This window comes from Chiloscyllium punctatum, chromosome 5 (genome assembly GCF_047496795.1).
Source record: "Chiloscyllium punctatum isolate Juve2018m chromosome 5, sChiPun1.3, whole genome shotgun sequence".
NCBI lineage: Eukaryota > Metazoa > Chordata > Chondrichthyes > Orectolobiformes > Hemiscylliidae > Chiloscyllium > Chiloscyllium punctatum.
In genome coordinates this window covers 123,124,954-123,147,976 of record NC_092743.1, presented here as the reverse complement: position 1 = coordinate 123,147,976, position 23,023 = coordinate 123,124,954, and the positions used below count along the sequence as shown (strand labels likewise).

General features: G+C 40.2%; 1 protein-coding gene across 1 annotated transcript in view; it reads right to left on the bottom strand.

Moving 5' to 3' along the window:
• The window catches only part of csmd3b (CUB and Sushi multiple domains 3b), a 1,933,688-nt gene that overhangs the window by 340,255 nt on the left and 1,570,410 nt on the right, over positions 1–23,023 (bottom strand). The window contains exon 23 of the mRNA XM_072571243.1: positions 3,388–3,544. Within this exon, the coding sequence (XP_072427344.1) occupies positions 3,388–3,544 (157 nt within the window). The remainder of the gene's footprint in view (positions 1–3,387; positions 3,545–23,023) is intronic.

The window sequence follows — 23,023 nt, the reverse complement described above, 5'->3', positions numbered from 1 at the left end:
CTGTCCCTCAATGTCAGCAAAATGAAGGAGCTGGTCATTGACTTCAGGAATTGGAGTGGAGGGACATGTCCTTGTCTGTGTCAATGATGCCGAGGTGAAGGTGGTGGAGAGCTTCAGGTTCCTAGAAGCAAATACCACCAATGATCTATCCTTGTCAATCGACATCAACATCATAGTCAAGAAAGCACACCAACGCCTCTACTTCCTCAGAAGGTTAAGGAAATTTGGCATATCCACAATGACAGATACCAATTTTTATAGATATCCATAGAAAACAATCTATTCAGATGTATCACAGATTGGTATGACAAACTCTTTGCCCAAGAAATTACAAAGATTTGTGAACGCAGCTCAGTCCATTACAAAAACTAGCCCTCCTTCCATTGACTCCATCCACAATGCCTCGGGAAAGCAGTCAACATAATCAAAGACTACTCCCACTCCACTTATACTCTCTTTCACTGGCCAGAAAATACAAAAGCTGGACAACTCATACTAACAGGTAGTTTCTTCCCCGCTGTCATCAGTTTCATGAACAAACCTGCCATATAATAGAAATGATCCTTCTCTGTGCCTTCTCTGCAGCCATGCATTCTGATCTATTACCCTGATATACTTATGTAATGGATGATTTAACTGGTTAGCATGCAATACAACACTTTTCACTGTATCTCAGTACATGCGGCAATAATAAATTAAATCAAATCAACAATTCTAATAAATAATTGAAGTAAGCATTATTCCCTTTGAGGCAGGGACAGAAGAAGTATCACGGGAATAAAGAAATGGCAAACACATTGAATAAATATTTGAACAAGTCTTCCTCAAGGATCAGTTCTGGGGCCACAAATATATGCAATTTATATTAGTGACTTAGACAAAGACACACAGTAATATATCAAACTTTGCAGATAATACAAGGCTAAATGGCAATATTATCTCTGAGGAGCATGCACTTCTACCAAGTACTATGCGAAGTTTTGATTTCCATATTTAAGAACATATTTGCATTCAAGATGTACAGTAAATGTCAAAACTTTCTTCTTGCAATAAGAGCGATCTCCTATAATGAGACAATGAGTAAATTAGACTCATTCTCTCTTGAGTTTGGTTAAATGAGTTCAGCTTTCATTCTTTTGTTCAATGTTCTGAAAAGGTCTGACAGGGGAAATCCTGAAAGATTGTATCGCCTGGCTGGGGAATCTAGAATACAGGGACACAATTTCACAAGAGATCGACATTTAAGACTGGGAAATATTTGATCTCCGAAAGGGTTGCAAATCTTTCATATCATTTACCCTAAAGGGTTGTACATAGTTTATTGCTGATGAAATTTGAAAAGGAGATTATCAGATTCTTGGTCTCTCAGGGAATCAAGGCTTAAGGCAGCTGGAATTTCAATTCTGAGTCAGAGACTCAGCTGTCAGTTCAGTCCCAGGTCCTGACCCTGCACAGTGCATTCCAGACACACACACACTAAGATTTTTAAAGTGCTAATGAATGGCAGGTAGCAGCCTCACATTCCAATTGTGGATGTGAAGTTGGCTGCAGAAGATAGAGGGGCAATGGCAAACCTTCCAACATACAGCGACTGACAGGCCAAAGATAGAAACTGTTGATTCATCGTGGAAAAAGCTAGGGTGCTTCTACCTGGCATTCTCTGAAAAAAAGCTCTTTTTTTTAAGCTAAAGTCACCATGGTTGAGAGGCCAGATCCTGGAGGGCAATCCCTCCACAGGACAGACCATGGTCACTACTGTGCCCCAGCAGCCACTTGAGATCAAGAGGAGTTTGGCCCCTCAAGTTACCCTTCGTATTCCATTCTGAGCCAAACACACTGACCTAGATGTGACCCAGACTGATGTGCAATGCTCACATTGTTGACTGAAAATCCCAGTCAACACAGGAACAGGGCTTTCATATATCCTGTAATTATCAATATTTGTCCTGAATTGACTACCCAATAGGAAGCAACGTGCAGCTGATCTAACCCTGAGTCATCTTAATTGAAAATGGCTCAGGTCAGAATTGTGTCTAATGTACTAATTCAGAAGGTTAATGGAATGCTATCTTCTAGTCGACAAGGAATTGAACATAAAAAGTAATGAAGCTTAGCCTCGATTAAATAGGGCATTGGTGAAAATGTGTTTGAGATGTTATATAATTTTAATCTCCTTATTTAAGGTAAAGTGCAAATGCATTTGCGACAGTTCAGAGGTTTAGTCAACTGATGTCTGGAATGAAAGGCTTGAAAATCAGGGCCGAAATATTACAGCCTGTATATTCCAATGGCCAGAGTATTGGTTTAACAGTGCAGACTGGAGTTACTTGTCGAGTCTCTACCAAACTGTGAAGATGATGCAGACTTCATGCAGATTGTCCAGGAATTATTCCCCTGCATCCTGAACCTTCTGAAATATACCTCTTAACATTGAAATAATCAGAGCATTCCAATTTTAAGTTAATAGTTACCTAAGAAAACTTAAGCAATCCAAAATCCAGTCTGGTTCCTAATCTTCCATTTTAGTACACACAATCCCAGTTACATTGTTTCTGATCCTTTATACCACTGACAACAAACAACCAGTGCTTCCCACTAACCTTTTACACATCATTAAGAGGACTCTCATTCTGCCTGAATCAGCAACTTAGAATAGCTGATTTAAAATTGTCATATCAGTATTCAGGAAGCCATTAAAAAAACTATGTTACCACAATTGTAAAATTAGCCTGTATTTAGAAAACATGCCAAATCTACAATTAGCAGAAATAATCCTCTAATTCTAATACTGTTTTGTCCTTGACAATAATAAAGTAACTTTACATCCTACGAATACTTTACTCTTTGTGTTCCCTATTTAATTCAACATTATATCTACATTTCACAAATAAATGGTTTCTTGGAATTCAGTTAGCAATCTACTGTGAAATTAGACTATATTCAAGATTCATCAAAATTCATGAAACAATATTTACAAAACAATTGTTTCTTTGGTGATATAAATCTCATCAAAACCTATTGCTCAATAGTTTATTTATTACAACGTCAAAAGTTGTTTCATTGTAAGAATTTGAATGGGCATGAAAATTTCTAGAAATAAAACTGAAACAAACAACGATTGTTTAGATAAATAAATTTTGATTTCTTTATATTTGTGCCTCAGCGCTGTTGATATGGAGGCAAATTTAGATTTGTCTTATAACAGCAAATGTTTACAATTGGAGGCAGAATAACTTATTTATTAACTTTTGTTTTAATACATTATTGTTATAGTAGTAGTAATTTCCAACTGTACATACGCATGATCTAAAATCTGGTTGTTATACAAGCAAAACAGGATAATGAGCTCTCTTGGCTGTAAGCGAGAAATATATTTAAACCACTCACCAGTGTAAACAAGCTGAAAACCTTCATCAGTTGTTTCAGAGTCTGTATTGAACTCCAACCACAGGTGATTGGAAGTGCTGCTCAAAGTTACTCCTGTCAACCCAGTATCAGTGAAAGCCCCCAGAAGATGGGCAGAACTGTCTTTTCCATCATATATCTAACAAAAGAAACAAATTAACATATAATATCACTATTAGATAAAGTAGCATTTACAGAAATGAGAGTAAAATAGAGCCAATGCAATGTAAGCGTCATGTTGTTACCAGATTATGTTAAATTTTTGACGTAGCATGCTGGTATCATAAGGCAGAGATGATAATTGGCCCTTAAAGATATAAACTCATTCTAAAAGATGGAAATATTTCCAGTGTACAAAGCTTAAAGCTGAAACTAAAAACACTATGTCTTGTGTGAAATGTTTAACCATTTCCAGAACTGTTGGGGCTCATTCTCTTTCTATCATGCTCTTATTGTTGTTCTAGCCTTTCAGAAATCTTCATGATGATGCTGTAAGATCGTGTAAATTGTTGAACAATGGAATCGTTTAAAATTGCTGCAACCCTAAAGCATAGATTCTGATTTTCCATTGTCATACTTGCTTAGCTGTTTACTCTTTGTCCAAAGTCATGGAGTACATGGCAATGCGCATTTTACTTTTCTCAGTGCAATGTCCTTCAGTGAATGAGTGTTGGTTAGCTCAGTTGGCAGGATGGCTGGTGAGTGATGCCAACAGCGTGGGTTCAATTCCCACACTTGTTGAGGTTATCTATCGTAAACAACTCTCCATCTCTCTCTTCGTTTTGATGTGGTGACCCTCAGGCTAAATCACCACCAGTCATCTGTCTCTTGAGAGAGAAAAGCCCTATGGTCCAGTCAGAATATGGTGACTTTACCTCAGTAGGAATGAGGAATGAATGAAAGAATTCCACTACCTCAAGCCAGTTTGATGGCAGAACCAAATCATTACAAAAGTGAATATAGGTTGGTATGTTACATGTATTGTGTTGGAATCCAATGTCTACCCTTCTCACTGTGAAACTGTGGATTTTACATGAGTGGCGAAGACCTCTTCAGTAGCCATGGCTGATATCACCAAACAGTTTCTTAGACAATGGTCTGGTATCAGATTGATGAATTTCAAAGGGATTATTGAAAACAACACTAATGTGTTGCAGGGACCCTCTCAGACTGCATATCACTATATGAATGTCTTGAATGTGCAACGTGTTGGACAAGTTGACCAGACAAGGAAAAACTAGAGGAGAAAAATTCCCCACAGTCAGTGAGTAATCGCAATTTGTAAAGTAAATAAAAGATAACCCTCTTCTGCATTTATGCCTCTTCAGATCTGAGATCTCTCCTTGGTTACCATATTGACTTAAATTGTCAGTTGTCCTGATCTAGATCTTGTCCATTCCGTTCCCAGTGATGTAACAATCTGGATCCTCAAAATATTCAATAACTTTCTTCAACAAAAGATGATACACACATTAATGACCTATCTAATCCAACTTCCAGCTCTTTGAAAAGATGAAAGTTAGCATACACAATACCTGAAAAAATGCCAGAAAGACGCTTGATTCACCTTGAATACAAGATGATTAGTTTAATGCAAAAATATGGCCAGATGTGTCGGATGAATCCATGCTTTTCTCAGATATCTACCAGCCATCAAAAAAATTGTAAAACACTTCATCCAAAATGTCATATTTGCCTTTCATGATGCATTTAATGCATCCAACTTTAAAATATAATAGATTAGAATATAGAATGCAGCAGCATAGGATTGGATGGAATAGACTAGACTGGATCAGGATAGAGTCGAGGGTGTTGCACTGGAAAAGCACAGCAGGTCAGGCAGAAGCCAAGGAGCAGTAAAATTGATGTTTCAGGCAAAAGCCCTTCATCGGGACAAGGATAGACTAGAACAGACTAAGCTACCTGTCCATAAATATTGAAGATAGAAAAGCCTGAAATGCCCAATATCTTTGACCTGACAAATATCTTATCTAATGTTTATTTTTTTACTGTTGAAACGACTGAAGCAGGTAATACAAGGGTGAAGCAAATAGGTCGTGGTGAGAAGAAAATTTATTAATTGTAAAATTAATAGCAGGGAATGTTATATACTGTACACACTTGCTTTTATTTGAAGTTCATTTCACACTTTGACTTGGTGATCATAGCAAAAAGAGAATTTCTACAAACAACTAAAACATATGGGGTTTTTTTTCCCTGCCTTTGAGTGGGATGGCAGGAAAGATACATGTGCACTTGTCCCTTAATTATAACATCACAGATTGGGGATTATATAAAATACCCAACACATTTTCCTGTCTGCCCCCAAGAGTGTGAAAAAGACTATAACTGTTCTAATAATTGTATCAGGGCCAAATAACAAGTAGATGTATTTACAATAAATAATACACATATAATATGTACACATTAGAATATTGACAGCCCAAATACTTAAAAATACTAATAAGAATTTATATTAATATATCATCACTGAGCTAATGAAATAGTTTAAGGTACTTCATGAGACCATTATATAACAAAAGATAGCACTGAGGCACACATGAAATATTTAGTCAGCTGCTCAAAAGCTTTGTCAGAGAGATAGGTTTTAAGGAGTATTTTAAGCAGAAAAGTGAAGGAGAGACAGCGAGTATTCAGGAGAGAGTTCAGGAGCTTGGGCTGAGGCAAATGAAGGCAGATTCATGTGTAGAGGACAATTAAAATCAGAATTAGAGTGAGAATTTGAAGGACAAAGACATTTCATCGTGTTAGGAGACTGGAGCAGTTTAGAAAGATAGGGAAAGTGAGACATTTAAAAAAGGTGTAAGAATTTTACAATTATGATGATGCTTGACCAGGAGATAAAGTAGAGTATAGAGGACAGATGTAACAAAAGCTTAAAGAAATGTTTCAGTTGCAGATAAGCTGAAACAGAGGCAAAGCAGGTGATAATACAGAAGGAGAAATAGATAGTCTTTGTAATAGCACTCTTATGAGGATGGAAACTCATCAGAATCCTTTTAGGCAAAGGCAGGGACTGGTCCTATGGGAATGCAGAGGCAGCCTTGTCAAAGCACTTAAGTAAGTACCATGTTGTTCCACTGCAATGCTGACATTACCCAGTTGGTCACATCATGCATTGGTCACCATTTCTAACCCCTGACCATGACACCTTCTGCTTCCTGTTTCTTAAACGAAACAGTTACAAAATTAGCTAACATGGGTATGAGAAGGGGAAGTTGTTTGATCAGCAGTTTATTGGGAATAGGATCAAAGGAACAAAAATGGGTCTCATGGACAAAATGAGCTCAGAAAGGGACAATTGGGAAATATATGAGCTCAGATCGAGGACAGAAGGTAGCATTAAAGGAAGTTTGGGTCAATGAACTACTCAAAGAATGGGACATGGAAATGATAACAGACTGGAAAGTCTTGATCTGATGGACAAAGTAACTGAAAAGCTTATCAAACTTAGTGTTGGACATGAGGCTTGAGGAGAGAGAGACTGATAGGGTTTGAAAATATAGTTTGGTATGGATAATCCTGGAAAAGTCAATAATTTTTGTTGAAGACAGCAGGAAACAATAATGCTTTAAGTGGCCCTGCAAGATCTGGCAGTATATGGCTACACCAATTATGCATTCATATCTTTTCAAATTATGAAACAATTTATTGAATGTATATTTCTTACAGAATCTGCAAGACCTGTAGAGTGATCAGTGCCAGAGAACTCAGCTCACCCAACCCACCAAGGGGTTGCTCTGTTGCTTGTGGATAGTGCACTGAAAATCTAAACCTTGCTATTCACAGAGTCATGATAAAAGTTAAAGATTCATTTAAAAATGCAGAATTCCCCAACTGACCTGACTTTCAAGACTCAGGTTGACTGTAAGTATGAACCAACTTTCTGTACTAAACAATAATTGCTATTCTTTACAAGAAAATAGACTCTAACCATTGTTAACAAGTATCAACCATGAGCAAACAATACCATACAATCTTTAATCCCCTTTTAAACTCTCCTGATGCATGTACACACAAACACATCTGAGTGTATAGGTAAAGGGTAAAACTGGGAGAGCAGTTATGAAACAATTTATTTAGTGTATATTTCACAATTCCTATTCACAAGATCTGTTGAGATGATTCTCATGCTGATTAGACCACAGCCTCTCAGTCTTTCATCTCTGGATGCTTTCATTGGTTTATCTGAGGCACAAGGTGATTGGTTCACACTATAAAAGATAACTAACTTATTCATTTAAATTCACAGCTGAAAGCAACTGTTGATAGAAAATAAACCAATTTTCTTCATGATTATTTTGGCTTTTACTACAGAGAAGAGCTCCTGAGCTGATTGAGATCCATTGGCTTCTCAGCATCTTGTTCACAATCCTAAGCTGTTCAGCTACCTGGGTACCAATCAGATAGTTGTATACAGGCAGAATGTCTTTGTTATTGACAACTGGTCATTAGTCCAGACTAATCAAACTGTCTGTTCCCGACTGAATCTCCATTTAAGTAGACCCTTGGTTTCAGCACATCTATACCTTCGCTTATTATGCTGAACCTGCAGCTGTGTTAACAATCCTTACAATGATTAAAAGTTGCAATCATATTTCAACAGCCTTGGTTTTAAAACACAGTTCATTTCCCATTTCTGTGCACAATCAAAAATGCAGAAAAATAAAATGACATAATTGTTACAATGTGTTCCCATTTTAATGTACATGCTTAATGAGGTTGTTTACAAATTCTTCATTGAAGCAAGTGAAGGGTGACAGTCAATGTCCTGAAATCAAATTAAAGATTAGTTAGTGTTTGTGGGGGTGGGCAGGGTTTGGAGGCATGGGGGTGTGAAGGGAAGTGGTGAAGGAAATTGAGAGGTGGGTGATGAGGCGAGACATAAGCATAACTGAGCAAGCGTAACATTCCTGATCCAAAACTGGAGTATGATCTTGTTCATCACATTCCTGACAAAGAGCTAATGCCTGAAACGTTGACTCTCCTGCTCATCGGATGCTGCCTGACCTGCTGTGCTTTTTCCAGCACCACACTTTTCAACTATGATCTTGTAAACCTAATTCCTGATGCCATACTGAAATGTATTCCTGGATCTAATTATTACACAATGGGTTAAGTTTTACCAGAAATGGGTGAGGTGTCAATTTCAGTGAGTTGCATGGAAGCTTTCCCTTCATGAGCTCCAAACAATGGGTTTTGTCGCTTTATTCTCTACAGGTCACCTCAATAGTTATGCTCTACACCTCTACAATGTCTTACTCACACTATTATATGCTTAGCCATTCTTAGAGACAAGCCATGCATGAGGTACAGCACTACCAGCCAGGAACTGATCTTCACAGTGCACATAGCTGGAGGGGAATGAAATAGAAATAGTTCTGGGGCAAAGTGGTGGCATGGCTGACACTTCATCTTTAATACAAGCGCATATTCAGAAACTTATTGTGATTTACCTTATTACTTGTCTGATCTACTGTCATTGTAGCTACAACTATAAGAATCAAGCTGTACAGGTAACCCTTCTTTAGCATTATTCTAACTTCAAAAGCTGTCTACAGGACCATTACTCTTTCCCCAATGGCAAATGTAGCCTAACATCTTTTCATTGTTCAACATGGGATCATTACATACTGGAAAGTCTTCAAAAGGTTGTAAACATTCACTTTTATTCAGTGTTGGCAAAAACAAAGAAAAATAAATGAAGAAAAGCTGTTTTTGCTTTTTGGAATGGACAGAGACTGATTGCTTTTCGATCATCAACAAATTTACAGTCAATGAGTGATCACTGTACCCAGCTCAGATCTATTGGAAATGAATGTTAATTAAGTCCTGCTCCAAGCAGTTCTATAAAGTTGTACCAGAGTTAAAACATTAACTTAGTTTCTCTCTGCACATATGCTGCCAGATATATCAAGTTTCTCCAACATTCTCAGTCTTTGGTTCAGATTTTGAGCATTCGCAGTATTTTTTTTATTTGTGTGAGTTTATTCCTGTTTAGCTTGTTGTACAGTGCTAATATCGCAGTGCTCTATCATACTGAATGTGTTGTAACTCTTGCTCAATATCCTCAACGATAGACAGTTGTGACTTCCAGTGTCTTTTCAGTATCTATCACATTTGCATTTGCACCCCAACCACACACACCCCCCAACCCTACCTCCCCTTTGACTGCCCCAGTTCTGCAGTAAACAGCATGTTCGGATTATGCGGCATGTTCTGTCTGGGGTCTAATGCAAAGCCCCTCTGAACTGATCCAAACATCTTAACCTCAATTTCAACAGTCCTATCATCTGCTCCATGATGCTCTTGGTGGAAGAATTGGTGGCATTGTAGCTACACTCAGCCTTAGTTAGGGATTTTATACAGGAGTCATCTCACATGTTTACAGAAAGAAGTCTATATACCCAGTAACCATAAATGTAAAACATCCAACCATTCAAATTCAGCAAAAGCATACGAGTCTGAAGGATAGAGGCACCATGGAGATAAACCACGGACTTCAAAGATGCGGTTCTGATGATCACGGGTGAATCGTACATGGATGCAACTGGTCACTTTTCTGTCCAAGGTCAGCTGATTTACATGACATGTTTGCAGACTGTAGCACTGCACACCTGAGGCACAACAGCTCAGTGGCAAAGCCGACTGTCTGGGCTGCAGCACTGACACTGTCACAGGGAAACAAGATGACACTGTGTGATCTGGTACAAATTCTATCGATATCAGACTTGACAGACTCGCGGATCAACAGATGCGAGATCCCCACAAGTCTGCAGTAGATCCTGGGAAGCAGTCAATTGAATAAAAGTTTAGCACAGCTATCACTTTGAAGGCTATCAAGATAGGATGGCCAACAACTTATTTCTGGTCAGAGGTCATTGCTCTGGCCGTTTGGGGGAGAGGGGTTGAGACTGTCTACATTCTACATTGAATGTTAATGAAGCCTCCTTGACTTCCTCCCTGCATACATAGCAGCTCTGTCAGTTGCTGCATTCACCATTTTGTCATCCTATTTGTGCAGTTCCAGACAATCATGCAATGTGCCTTCTCAATGGACAGTTAGCATCGCACATGCTCCAAACATGGTGCAAGTCCAAGGAGCATGCATAGGACACATTGAGAGCTGCTGCAGCTGCTGGATGAGCACCTTGCCAAGAATAAAAGAGACAGTTGAATTCTTGTGATCCAATTATGATTGCAGCCAAGGGACCAGGTTATATTGTTGGCATTGAGGTCGATAGGCTCTATGCTTCCTGAACACCATGCTAATCCAGAGGGGACATTTGCTGTAACTTCTTCATGTAGAGTGTGTTCATCTGGAGGTTACTGCTGGTCCTGGGCTTGCTGCCACATCCACTCTTCCTCAATTTCTCTAAGTCTCTGAAGCACCATGGCTACAGCAATGATAGCATTTGCAATGGCTAGTTTCATTGGTCACAATTGAAATGTGTGGTGCTGGAAAAACACAGCAGGTTACGCCACATCTGAGGAGCAGGAAAATCGATGTTATGAGCATAAGCCCTTCATTAGAATTGTGGGCACAGCTCCAATAAGCCCATGGGATGGATATGAAAAAGAGAAGTCCTTAGTGATGTGAACAATCAGCCTTCACATTACTCACAAATTATAGTTTAATATAATCCTCCATATCATGGTTTATGGATAACTTTGACAAAGCAGGTTATGGATTGTCTCCACTTTGACCTGCTACATAGAGTCCTCACTCTGATAAATGCAAACAAGATATGCTGTGCAAATGCAGTAGGAGATTGTAAATACTATATGATTCCGATATGTATTCCCTGCACCCCCGACTCCCACATCACCCAAGAAAGATAGCATAGCTGATATTGACAAATACTGACACAGTTCAAGGTGCGAGGAAATTAGCTTCATGTCTTTTGCAGCCTGTGAGATCTTGGATTATCTTTTTTGGATCACCTGTGACTACTTCTACTTCTACTAATGCAAGGTACTATGATTACAATCTGTCATGTCTAAGTGCCTGATTAATACAATTGCCCCTTAAAGGGCCTTACAGGTAGTGGCCACATGTACAGACACACACTACCTACTCTACGTGTGGTCACAGCCATTTTTCATTTCTAGCGCGCATGTACAAGGATAGAAGGCAACACAAATCATGGACTCAGCTTGGTAATCAAAGAACTACCTGAAGCTGGATGTTCCCTTCTTCCATCCTCTGCCTATTGACCCCATCAGTAATGTGCTTCCTAAATTCCCACACACTTCTTTTATTTACAATAGCAACTCCTAACTTTACCTCCCAAGCCTCAGCCCCTCAACATAATCATGCCAAACATTATACTGATCAAGTCAGAGTTGAAGTGACCTGAGTTCACCACTTCCTACAGGCACCCATACCTTACTATTTCTTTCCTTTACATATTGAATTGTTCCACTTCACAAATATTGTCACCCCTAAATCCCTACATTGTTTCTAATCTCCACAATTGCCCTCTCAACTTCCCTACTACAGAGTGAATCTATTAATACCTGAGCTTTTGCCCTGGACTTTGGCCCAAATTTTACCCTACTTGGACAGTCAGCCCCAACCAACAAGTGACCAAGTTCCTGACTGATGTCTATGCAGCTCCTTCTCTGACCAAATCCATGGAGTGGTTACACTGGACCTGCAGGACTGTCCATGGACAACTCACCCAGCTGTAGTTTTGGGGAACACCTCACACTGACTGCCTGCTGCAGGGCCCTGGAATGATCGTGCACACTACCCTGGTCTTACTGTGCCTGCACCCCAAAACCCTTTGGCCCAACTGAGGAATATAGAATCTTAGAACTGCCAAAGTATGAAAGCAGGCCATTTGGCCCATCGCAATAACACTGACCTTGCAAAGAACATCCCACCCAGAACACACCCTGCCACCCACTCACCCAACCATGGCTAACCCACCTAACCTAGTCATCCCTGGACACTATGGACAATTTAGCATGGCTAATCCACCTAACCTCTACATCTTTGGAAGATGGGATGAAACTGGAGCACCAATAGGAGACCCATGCAGGGGTGGGGAAAATGTGCAAACTCTACTGCTGGAATCGAATATGGGATCCTGGTGAGGCAGCAGGGCTAACCATTGAGCCACTATAGGACTCCATTCTACTCCCCTTAGACTTTGAAACATGGTCATTTAGTTGAAGGTCAGAGCTGGCAGATGGTGCATGTTAGTGCCCGACATGGCAGGTTACCTAACAGCAACATGTCCAACTCCTTTCCTAATCACCGCTGTCAACCATGATATGCTGCCTGGTTTTGTGTCTGTGTTAAACAGCAAGGTGACACTGTGTGCTTTTAATTTTTGAATGAGGGAGCAAAGTGGTGCTGTGAGCATCCAAGTCAGCCACAGTGAGTGAGTGCTAAGAGACCAAGCACAAAGCCCAGAGTTGTGGCCTCATCAATGGATGTGAGATGGATATTTGTCCCTGTGTACAAAGCATTCTGACAGCAGCATGAGAAAGAAAAGTGGTTGTGTGCTCCAAAATGCTGCACTAAAAAGGAGAGATGTAAAGTAAGTGTACAGTAAGAATAGGATGAGGCATGTACATGTCTGGATGGGGAAAGTGAAGAGGGCTGTTGCTGTCCACGCAGTGACCCTGAGATATTGGAGACTGTTCACCATAATGGAGACCCAGAGCAGCAAGCAGTGAGCTGGCGTTACTGGGTATGCACTCCAACTGCTTTAGGAATTGTCAGTATCTGATTTCTCTCTGACACATGGGAGAGCAGGAAACTGCATATCATTGAGGTGAGATTCAGTGCTAATGGCATATTAATGTAAGCAAACAGAACTCTTACTCACAGGTTTCTCATCAGCTTCGGGAATTTCATTTCTGTCATATTTCCCAATTGACTCACCATTGCACATGTCATTCAGGCACTGGAAAAATTCTATCCAAGGACCCTAGCTGGATTGGAGGCATGCGGGGATCATGCTAACTCCAGTGTCCCACAACAACGAAACCCAAATCCTTAATTCAGTCAGAGAGTCTCAAACAGGCTTAAGAAGCCCGGGCAATATCTTGGCTGAGTTTAGTAAATTCAGCACATACAACGGATCGAATTCACAACTTCCTTGGTCAGTACATAACTTGCACAGGCCATGCAATTGTCAAATGAACCAGATGAGAGAATTTTGCACCATTGTAATAAATGCATCAACCACCTGAGCTAGCCTTTGCAAAGCAACAAAAATCAGTGAGTTCTTTTTCAATCAATAATATTCATGAAAATAAGAAACTGCAGTAAAAATGGCAATTTAATGCAATTTGATCATGAAACATCAAAATGGAAATTTTACAGAATTGAATTTGAAGTGATTGCTTTTTATTTCAGTGCCATTCAAAATCAAAACAATCAAACTTCGTCCTATTAGTCATCAGAGAATCAATATCACTGAGCAAAGTTTACTATCTTTAGGTCTCGTTTCATGTTACAAATTCTGGATGGTGTTCTGTCAAAAGCAAATCTGAAATAATGAAAACGTGCGTGAGGAAAAAGGACAACAGCTTTCTTTCCAAGTATATTGATTGTCTTGGGATGGTATAACACAAGGTAAAAGTTGCCCTCCTCTGGCTGTGATTATTTCTTTGCATCTCACTCCAAACTTCTTCCATCCTTTTCCATTTCCAATTGTCTCAATTACTCCTATTTCCTTCTTTAATTTTATTCATTCATGGGATGTGGGTGTCATTGGCTCGGCCAGGTTATTGCCCATCCCTAACTGCCCAGAAGGCTATTAAGAATTAACTGAATTTCTGTGAGTCTGGAGTCACATGTAGGCCAGACCGGGTAAGGATGGCAGTCTCCTTCCCTGAAGGACATTAAGTGAACCAGGAGGACTTTTCCTCATTACTAATTCTTCATTCCAGATTCTTTATGGAATTCAAATTCCGCCATTTACCATGGCAAAATTTGAACCTGTATATTGCCCAGAATATTTCCTAATTAACAGCCCAGTAATAATAATATCACAAGGGTTTCTATCCTGTTGTGGCTCGATAAACGTTTTCTCTTGTGCTTTTGTTACCTGACTTCTCTCATGCTACGCTCTGCTTAATCCATGCTGAACACTATAGCCCTCCCCCTTTTTCTCATTTGGTTTTGTACTTTTGACTTTCAGTTTGATTCACAGGATCAGAAGTCCGGTTGCCAGGACTGAAAGTTAGGGAGCAATCCTATTGTGGTGAGCAGGGTGACAAGGTGGGGGTGGCATATCTCTGGGAGTCTTTTATTAAGTGGCTGCTGCTGGAAATTTTTTTCTGTAAGGAGTGCAGCCCAATCCTGTGAGTTGCAGGTCCAACCAGAGGATGAGCAGCTCAGCACAGTAACACCATTGCTGTTGGTGGCTCTTTGTGAATGCTGTGGCAATAGAGTATCTCAATAGTTAAGACGGCCTTGAAGAGTTTGGAGGATGCTGGGTCGTGGCAGGTAGATCCTGTGATGCGGTAGGTCAGGGCTGCAGCACACCCATCTGTCAGCCTTGGGGACGTTGGAAGTCTACCAAGTTTCAGTGAATACTCTCCCAACATGGTGACTGGCCTTTCCCATGAAAGCAGGCAAAATGCCCATGGAGTCCAAAATGACCTTAATTGATCAGTTCACTCGTTCACTGAGGCTGCCAGTGAATGGCTGGTACTTTTTCAGCCATATTGATAGATTACAGAACTTAAATGTTAGTCTCAGTAATAATGATCATAAATCTATCAAGAATTGCCATAAAAATCCACCTGGTTGAACAATGTACTTTTTGGCACAAATGTATTTTAGGAAAGGAAAACTGGCATCCTTCTTCGGTCTGGCCAATTTGTCACTTCAGGCCCATTGTGATGTGATTGCCTTTTATCTGATTGGAAGTGACCATTCAGGTTGGAATGGTAACCTTGCCAGCAATTGACCAATCCTACAAAAATCATAAAAAGAAATCTCTGGTGGATGTAGAAAACGATCTTGTCCTTCTCTCTTGGCAACAACATAATCATGAATCACCTGTAGAAAAGCAACCCGAAAGAACATTTCCCTCAAATCAGATACAACATGATTATTTTCAGAAACATGTTCAATGATGTTGATGTTCTCCCTCTACTAATATTATCAATACTTAGCTTGAAAGGGCAAGAGAGAGATTTAAAAGAGACTGAGAGCATGCAAATGTGAGTCAAATTCTCCAGTTGAATTGACAGTGATCTTTTTTATCTTTGGGAGTATTTTACTTTCACATGGAGAATGCATTCGCAATTTAAATTTCTCACATGAATACATTAATCTAATTTTCCATGTACGAATTTTAAAAGATAGCAAAGTGTTGGGAGGCAAGTCTAAATTTCTTGTTTGCATGTTAGATGGTGAGATACTTAACAACAGTTGAAAAGTGTTGATTTAGGAAACAATTTGATAGAGTATTTATGATTAAAGTGTCTCTGTAATCTCTTCCCACAGTAATATTACCCAAGATCCTCTAATTATGGTGTTTCATGGATTTTAATCGCTCCACCATTAGCGGCTTGTTGTCAGCATCTAAGGCTCTACACTCTGAAATTCCAATCCCAAACCTCTTTCCCTCTTTTCCACTGCTTCCTCTATTCCTCTGTCTTTAAACCTTTTGTCATGTCCTCCCATATCTCTCTATGTTATTTCATATCAATTGCCTTTGATTATAATCATCATTTACACTCGATGACATTAAATATGCTCTATAAATGTAATATTGTCGTTGATACAGCCTTGGATTATCCCCTCCAATCAGTTTCTATTGTAAAAATATATGTCGATTTTTAATCCAATTACATGTTAAATGCAGAGAATGGCCAATCTCTGCATACTACACAACTCAAACCACAAATAGATTATGAAGCTTGCCATATCATTTTGCAGACTATACACTCAGACTGGCATTTCACTTTAGTTTCAGATTTTCAGCAAAAAAAAACCTTCAGGGATATTGGCATTGCTGGCTTGGTGGGAAGGCCAGGGGTGAGGCAAACACAAGGAGTCTGCAGAGGGCTGTAGACAGATTAAGAGGGTGAAAAACTTAGCAAATGGGATATAATGTGGGAGAATGGGAGGTTATGCACTTTGGCAGGAAGTATAAAGAAGTTGAATATTATTTAAATGGATTGTCAATAAAAACTTGAATAAGAGGAGGCGCTGATGTCCTAAAAGGCGTAAAGGTGGACACATCCCCAAGTCCTGATCAGGCGTACAATAGAACTTGGTGGGAAGCCAGGGAAGTGATTGCTGGGCACCTTGCTGAGATATTTGTGTCATCAGTGGTCGCAGGTGAGGTGCCAGAAGACTGGAGGTTGGCTAATGTAGTGCCACTGTTTAAGAAGGGTGGTAAGGAAAAGCCAGGGAACCAAAAACTGGTGAGCCTGCCATCAGTGGTGGGCAAGTTGTTGGTGGGAATCTGAGGGACAGGATTTACATGTATTTGGAAAGGCAAGGACTGATTAGGGATAATCAACATGGTTTTGCGTGTGGAAATCATGCCTCACTAACTATTGAGTTATTTGAACAAGAAGGGGATTGATGAGAGCAGAGCAGTGGACATGATCTATATGTACTTCAGTAAGGTGTTCCACAAGCTTCCTCATTGTGGACTGGTTAGCAAGGTTAGATCACATGGAATACAGGGAGAACTAGCAATTTGGATACAGAACTGGCTCAAAGGGAGAAGACAGAAGGTGATGGTGGAGGGTTGCCTTTCAGACTGGAGGACTGTGACCAGTGGTGCACCACAAGGATTGGGGCTGGGTCCACCCATTTTCACACTTATATAAATGATTGGATGTGAACATAGGAGGCATAGTTAGTAAGTTTGTAGATGACACCAAAACTGGAGGTGTAGTGGACAGCAAAGAATGTTACCTCGGAGTACAACGGGATCTTGATCAGATGGACTGAGGAGTGGCAGATGGAGTTTAATTTAGATAAATGCGAGGTGCTGCATTTTGGAAAGGCAAATCAGAGCAGGACTTATACACTTAATGGTAAGGTCCTGGGGAGTGTTGCTGAACAAAGAAACCTTGGAATTCAGGTTTTTTGAAAGTAGAGTTGCAGGTAGATCAGATAGTGAAGAAGGTGTTTGATATGCTTTTCTTTATTGTTCAGAGCATTGAGTATATGCTGCGGTCATGTTGCGCCTATACAGGACATTGGTTAGGCCACTTTTGGAATATGTGTGCAATTCTGGATTCCCTCGTATTGGAAATATGCTGTGAAACTTGAAAGAGTTTAGAAAAGATTTACAAGGATGTTGCCAGGGTTGGAGGGTTTGAGCTATAGGGAGAGGCTGAACAGGCTGGTGCAGTTTTCCCTGGAGCGTCGGAGCTGAGGAGTGACCTTATAGAGGTTTCCAAAATTATGAGGCACATGGTTAGGGGTGGGGGAGACCAGAACTAGAGGACATAAGATAGGGTGAGAGGGGAAAAATTTAAAAGGGACCTAATGGGCAACCTTTTCACACAGAGGGTGGTCCATATATTGATTGAGCTGTCAGTGGAAGTGGTGGAGTCTGGTACAATTACAACATTTAAAAGACATCTGCATCTGTATATGAATAAGAAGGGTTTAGAGGGATATGCTGTGCTTTTCCAGCACCACACTCTTGACTCTAATCTCCAGCATCTGCAGTCCTCACTTTCACTTAGAGGGATATGGGCCATGCTGACCAGATTAGGTTCAGTATCTGGTCAGCATGGACGAGTTGGACCGAACGGTCTGTTTCCGTGCTGTTGATCTCTATGACTCTATGGCTAGTTCAGTAGATGTTAGAGAAGTCAAATGAAATGCAGATCTTTGTTTCAAAGAGTGTGGAAGATAAAAATAATGAAGCTCTGCTGAAACTACACAAGGCATTAATTCGACCAAAACTGAAATACTGTGAACTGCTTTCGGCCCTTGACCTAAAGAAAGATATTCTGGCATTGGAGACCATTCATTAAGCTGACTTCGGTACAGAGGGGCTGTTTTATGAGGAGATGTTTGGGTTTGTACTCAATAGAATTTAGAAGAACGAGAGTCAACCTTATCGAAGCATTGAAGATTTTTAGGGGACTTGACATGGCAGATGGAGGAAGGCTGTTTCCCTTGTGGGAGAATTTAGGACCAGAGGACATAATCTCAAAATAAGGGATCGAACATTTAAAAAAGAAATGAGAAGGATTTTCTTCTTTTAGATTAGTAAAGGAATGAGGGGTATGGGGAAAAAAAAGAAAAGAGGAATTGAAGTTCTCAGCTCAGCCAAGATCTTATCAAATGGCAGAGCAGATTTAATGCACTGAATAGCCTATTTTTATTTCTATGTCTTATTGTTTTATTATGGCCATTTATGGCCCATCCTTCATTGCTTGAGCTGATGGCGAGTTGCCTTCAGGAACCATATATACTGTAGAGACATATTCAATACTATCTCGGAGAAGTTTGACCTAGCAATAATGAATGGCAATAAATTTCTAAGTCAGGCTAGTGAGGAATGTGCAGGTGGTGTCGCTCCTATTTATCTGTTGCCCTTGCAGACAGTATTGTATTTGGGTTTGGAAGATGCAGCATCAAGGCCAACGTCAGATCAGCCATGATCTTATTAAATGATGGATTAGGCTTAAGAGGCTGAACTGGCTTTTTCTTCTCATAATTCTTGTGCTTGTGTTCTTTTATTTTAATTTGTGTACTCTAATGTAAATTTTTTTTTGGTCTGCATGAATCAATGATATTTTATCATTTAATATCGTATTCAACTCAGTAAATTTCCTTGGACTCTCCAGTTAAAGATCTGTCTTGGTGTGGGTGCAAGTATACAGACATCTGGAGACCAGTCCAGATGTTAATGTTTGTTGCTCTGTGGAAACCAGTCAGAGGGGCAAGCATCAGGAAGTTGGCAAGTATGAGGACATCAGTTCAGAAATGAACTAGATGAAATCAGCCCGGATGGTAATGTCCTAATATGTCAAGGTAAGGGATGACAGATAGATTAAAAAGCAAACAAAGAACCTGCATTCTTCCAATGACTACTTCTGATTTAGTTTTGCTGAAGAACAGATTTCCCTGCAAGTTTAAAACCATTATGCAGCATTTCATTATTTGATCCGCATCATTCGAAGTAGCATTCCCCAAACAGAGACTCTAAGCAAGTGATCTACACAGAACTCTCAACTAGTTTCAGCCAGTAAATAAGTGCAGAAGAAGACAGGAATTAAGAAAATGTTGGGAGGTCATGTTGGAGCTGTACAGGACAGTGGTTAGACCACTTTTGGAATATTGTGCGTGACTCTGGTCTCCCTCCTGTTGGAAGAATGTTGTGAAACTCAAAAGGGTTCAAAAAAGATTTACAAGGATGTTGCCATGGTTGCAGGATTTGAGCTACAGGGAGAGGCTGAATAGGCTGAGGCTGCTTCCTTGGAGCGTTGGACCTAAGGGGCAATATTTTTCAAACAGAGGGTGGTTGGTGCATGTATGGAATGAACTGCCAGAGGAAGTGGTGGAGGCTGCTACTATTACAATATTTAAAAGGCATCTAGATGGGTGCATGAGTAGGAAGGGTTTAGAGGGGTATGGGCAACGTGTTGGCAAATGGGACCAGATTAATTTCAGATATCAGGTCAGCATGGACAAGTTTGACCAAAAGATCTATTTCATGCTGTACATCTCCATGACTCCATGATTCAACACAATGCTTCTCCCTGATTTGGTGTCTTCTCCTTGGTGATCTGCCAAAATTCAAAACCTGCCAAGCAAGGTAGCAGAAAACTCCAAACCTGTCAGTGTCTGAGAGGCTTTCCAGACAGTCAATAAAAATGTGTGGAAATGCATCCTTAGCAGGGCCAGCTTTAAAGATAATTGATGTGGAGGTCCAGCCTGGGAGCTACAGGCAAGTGGACAACATAATCCAAAACAGTGGACAAAAGTGAGTTCACTGAGAGTGGGTGTGGAGGAAATATAGCTGCCACATGCAAGGCACAGAGTGGACCTTCTGAAGGAACCACAAATGGAGGATAGGCAAGAAAGGCTTGCAGATTATCAGTCAAAGCCACAGATGTAGAGGATGTTTGGTGCCTGTTCGGCATTTTCACTTTTGTTCAAAAGAAGAGGAGATTTTTTTTTTAAATGTATCTATTTGAAGATTACAACTTAAACACAAAAGTGCGAGAAAATACATTTTTTTTCCAGGGTGCTTCCTTTGCCCGAAAAATTGATAACTGTCAACACTGCCTCAGAAACTTTCAGTCATCGTATTGAGCAAACAGAATCAAACGCAATATATTTGCACGTTAACTTTAACAGATTTCACAAGAGTGGACATTATAACTTAAGTGAGGAGACATGTTTTCATGAGCAGATGGGAAGGATGAGTCAGCAACCTTCCTGGCCCTGAAGATCCACCTCATTTAAAAAGCTGCCCGACCATTCACGATATTTTGATTCCAGTGAAGTGAGGGAGCGATGGAGTGGGGGATGCTGTCAGGGACAGGCCTGAGGTAGCCCCAGAGGCAGACATAAATCAACTCAAGCTTATTCAGCTTCTATTCATCACTGAAATGCTCCATCCCAAGCAATATCCTGGTGAATCTTCTCTCCACCCCATCCAGTGCAATAACATCTTGCGTATAGTGTGGTGACCAGAACTGCGCTCCTGAGATGGCAAAACTGATAAATGAGGAAAGGTTGAATTGGTTATCATTGTATTTGCTGGAGTTCAGAAAAAATGGGTGGGGTGAGGAGGGCTGGTGCGAAATCCCACAGGAACCTGTAAAACACACACAGGTTCAGACAGAGTAGATGCCATCACCATCACCTTCAGGTGCAGTTGGGGTTGTAGAAGTGGATGGCTGTGGTTGATTGTCTTCTGACTATTTCTTGGGGATTGATTTTAAAAAAGACATTCATTCAGTTTTTGCTGCTTTGCCATTTTCCTTCCGTCTTGAAGAAGCTATTCAGAAGGTGCCAGATGATACCTTATTGAACAAACTGTTACCCTGCTTCATTCTGCACTGTAATTATTGTCCTCTAACATATCCAACTGCCTCTCAATTTCCCTCAAAATAGAAGGCCAAAAGAGAAGTGGAAAGCTCTTGAGGTACTGTGTCCAGGACTTCATCTTTTTTATCTCCAGCTTCCACATCCCTCTCAGCGAAAGGTTGTTGTAGATTAGCTGACATTGGCGCATGCACAGAATGCGCAGTGACTTCGATGCTGACATTGGTGCATGTGCAGAACAAGGCATGCAAAACGATCACCGCTGGAATTGCGCTATTGTGAACGGAGGCATGCATTCTCAAAAATACTGTTTCCTAATTCTTCAGTGAAGTTATAGCCAAATTGCACTGCTGAAACACGCTTTCTCCAAGAACTACCTGTACTGCTTATCCACAAGTAAATGTATGAAATAGACTGACCAAGCATGAACATAGGTCAGCTTCTCGTCCCTTACCTCTGGCTGACTATTTCACACCCAGAGAAGAATGACTTTTGAAATTTGTACACAAACTTCACTGTCCTCCACAGTAATATTTGATTTTGTACCTAACCCTGTCAGCACCCTGTGACAAAGTGTGTATCATCTACAAGATGCACTCACCAAGATCTTTGAGTAACACCTTCCATACATATGCCATCTACCCCTAAAAGAATAGCAGATGCATGGGAACACCCCGACCAGTATGTTCACCTCTATGTCATACACCTGACTTGCAAGTGTATCATCAAACCTTAATTTTTGCCAGATAAAAGGCCTGGAATCGCACCTTTCAAACAGCAATGTTGGTTTACCTACATGACATAGACTTCAGTGCTTCAAGAGAATTGCTCACTGCCACCTTTAAAGTGGCAATTAGAGATGGGCAATAAATGTTAGCCTAGGCGGTCACATGCATATCCCATAAAGATGTTTTTCAAGAAGACCCAAATTATTTGAGGAACTATGGATACAGATCTGTATGCAACACTCATGAGGAAAAGTGGAATGTGAAATGGAATCAGAGAAGGCAATTCAAACCATTCTAGGCTGTTTCACCGATCTTAGTTCATGACTGAGCTGCTCCTTTCCTTCACAGCTATCAAGAAATTATCAAGTTAAGCCTTGAAAATTTCAATTGATCCTGAATCCGTGCAATTAAATGTCTTGATTGTTTTAAGTGCCTTGCTTATATCAGCTCAACCAACTTCTAAACTCAGGAGAATTCAAACCAAATATATATTAGCTGTTCAGCATTTAACCCTCTTAGCCTCAATATAGCTTGAGACTCTCTGCCACACACTCAAGTTTTATTGCTCGCTTTATTTCTTTTTAACTTTTTCTAAACTCTCTCCAGTTAGAAAGTATGGACGCATACATCATCAAATAGTTACATGTTCAAATATTTGACCATTAAATTAGTAACTACCTGAAAACAATCTTGTGCAAACTATATTACAGCTTTTAACTTCAATTTGGTTCTGTTGTACATTGTGACTTACAATTTGAACAAAGCACAGCCTATTGTCAGACAATAGACAATAGACAATAGACAATAGACAATAGACAACAGATGCAGGAGTAGGCCATTCAGCCCTTCGAGCCTGCAC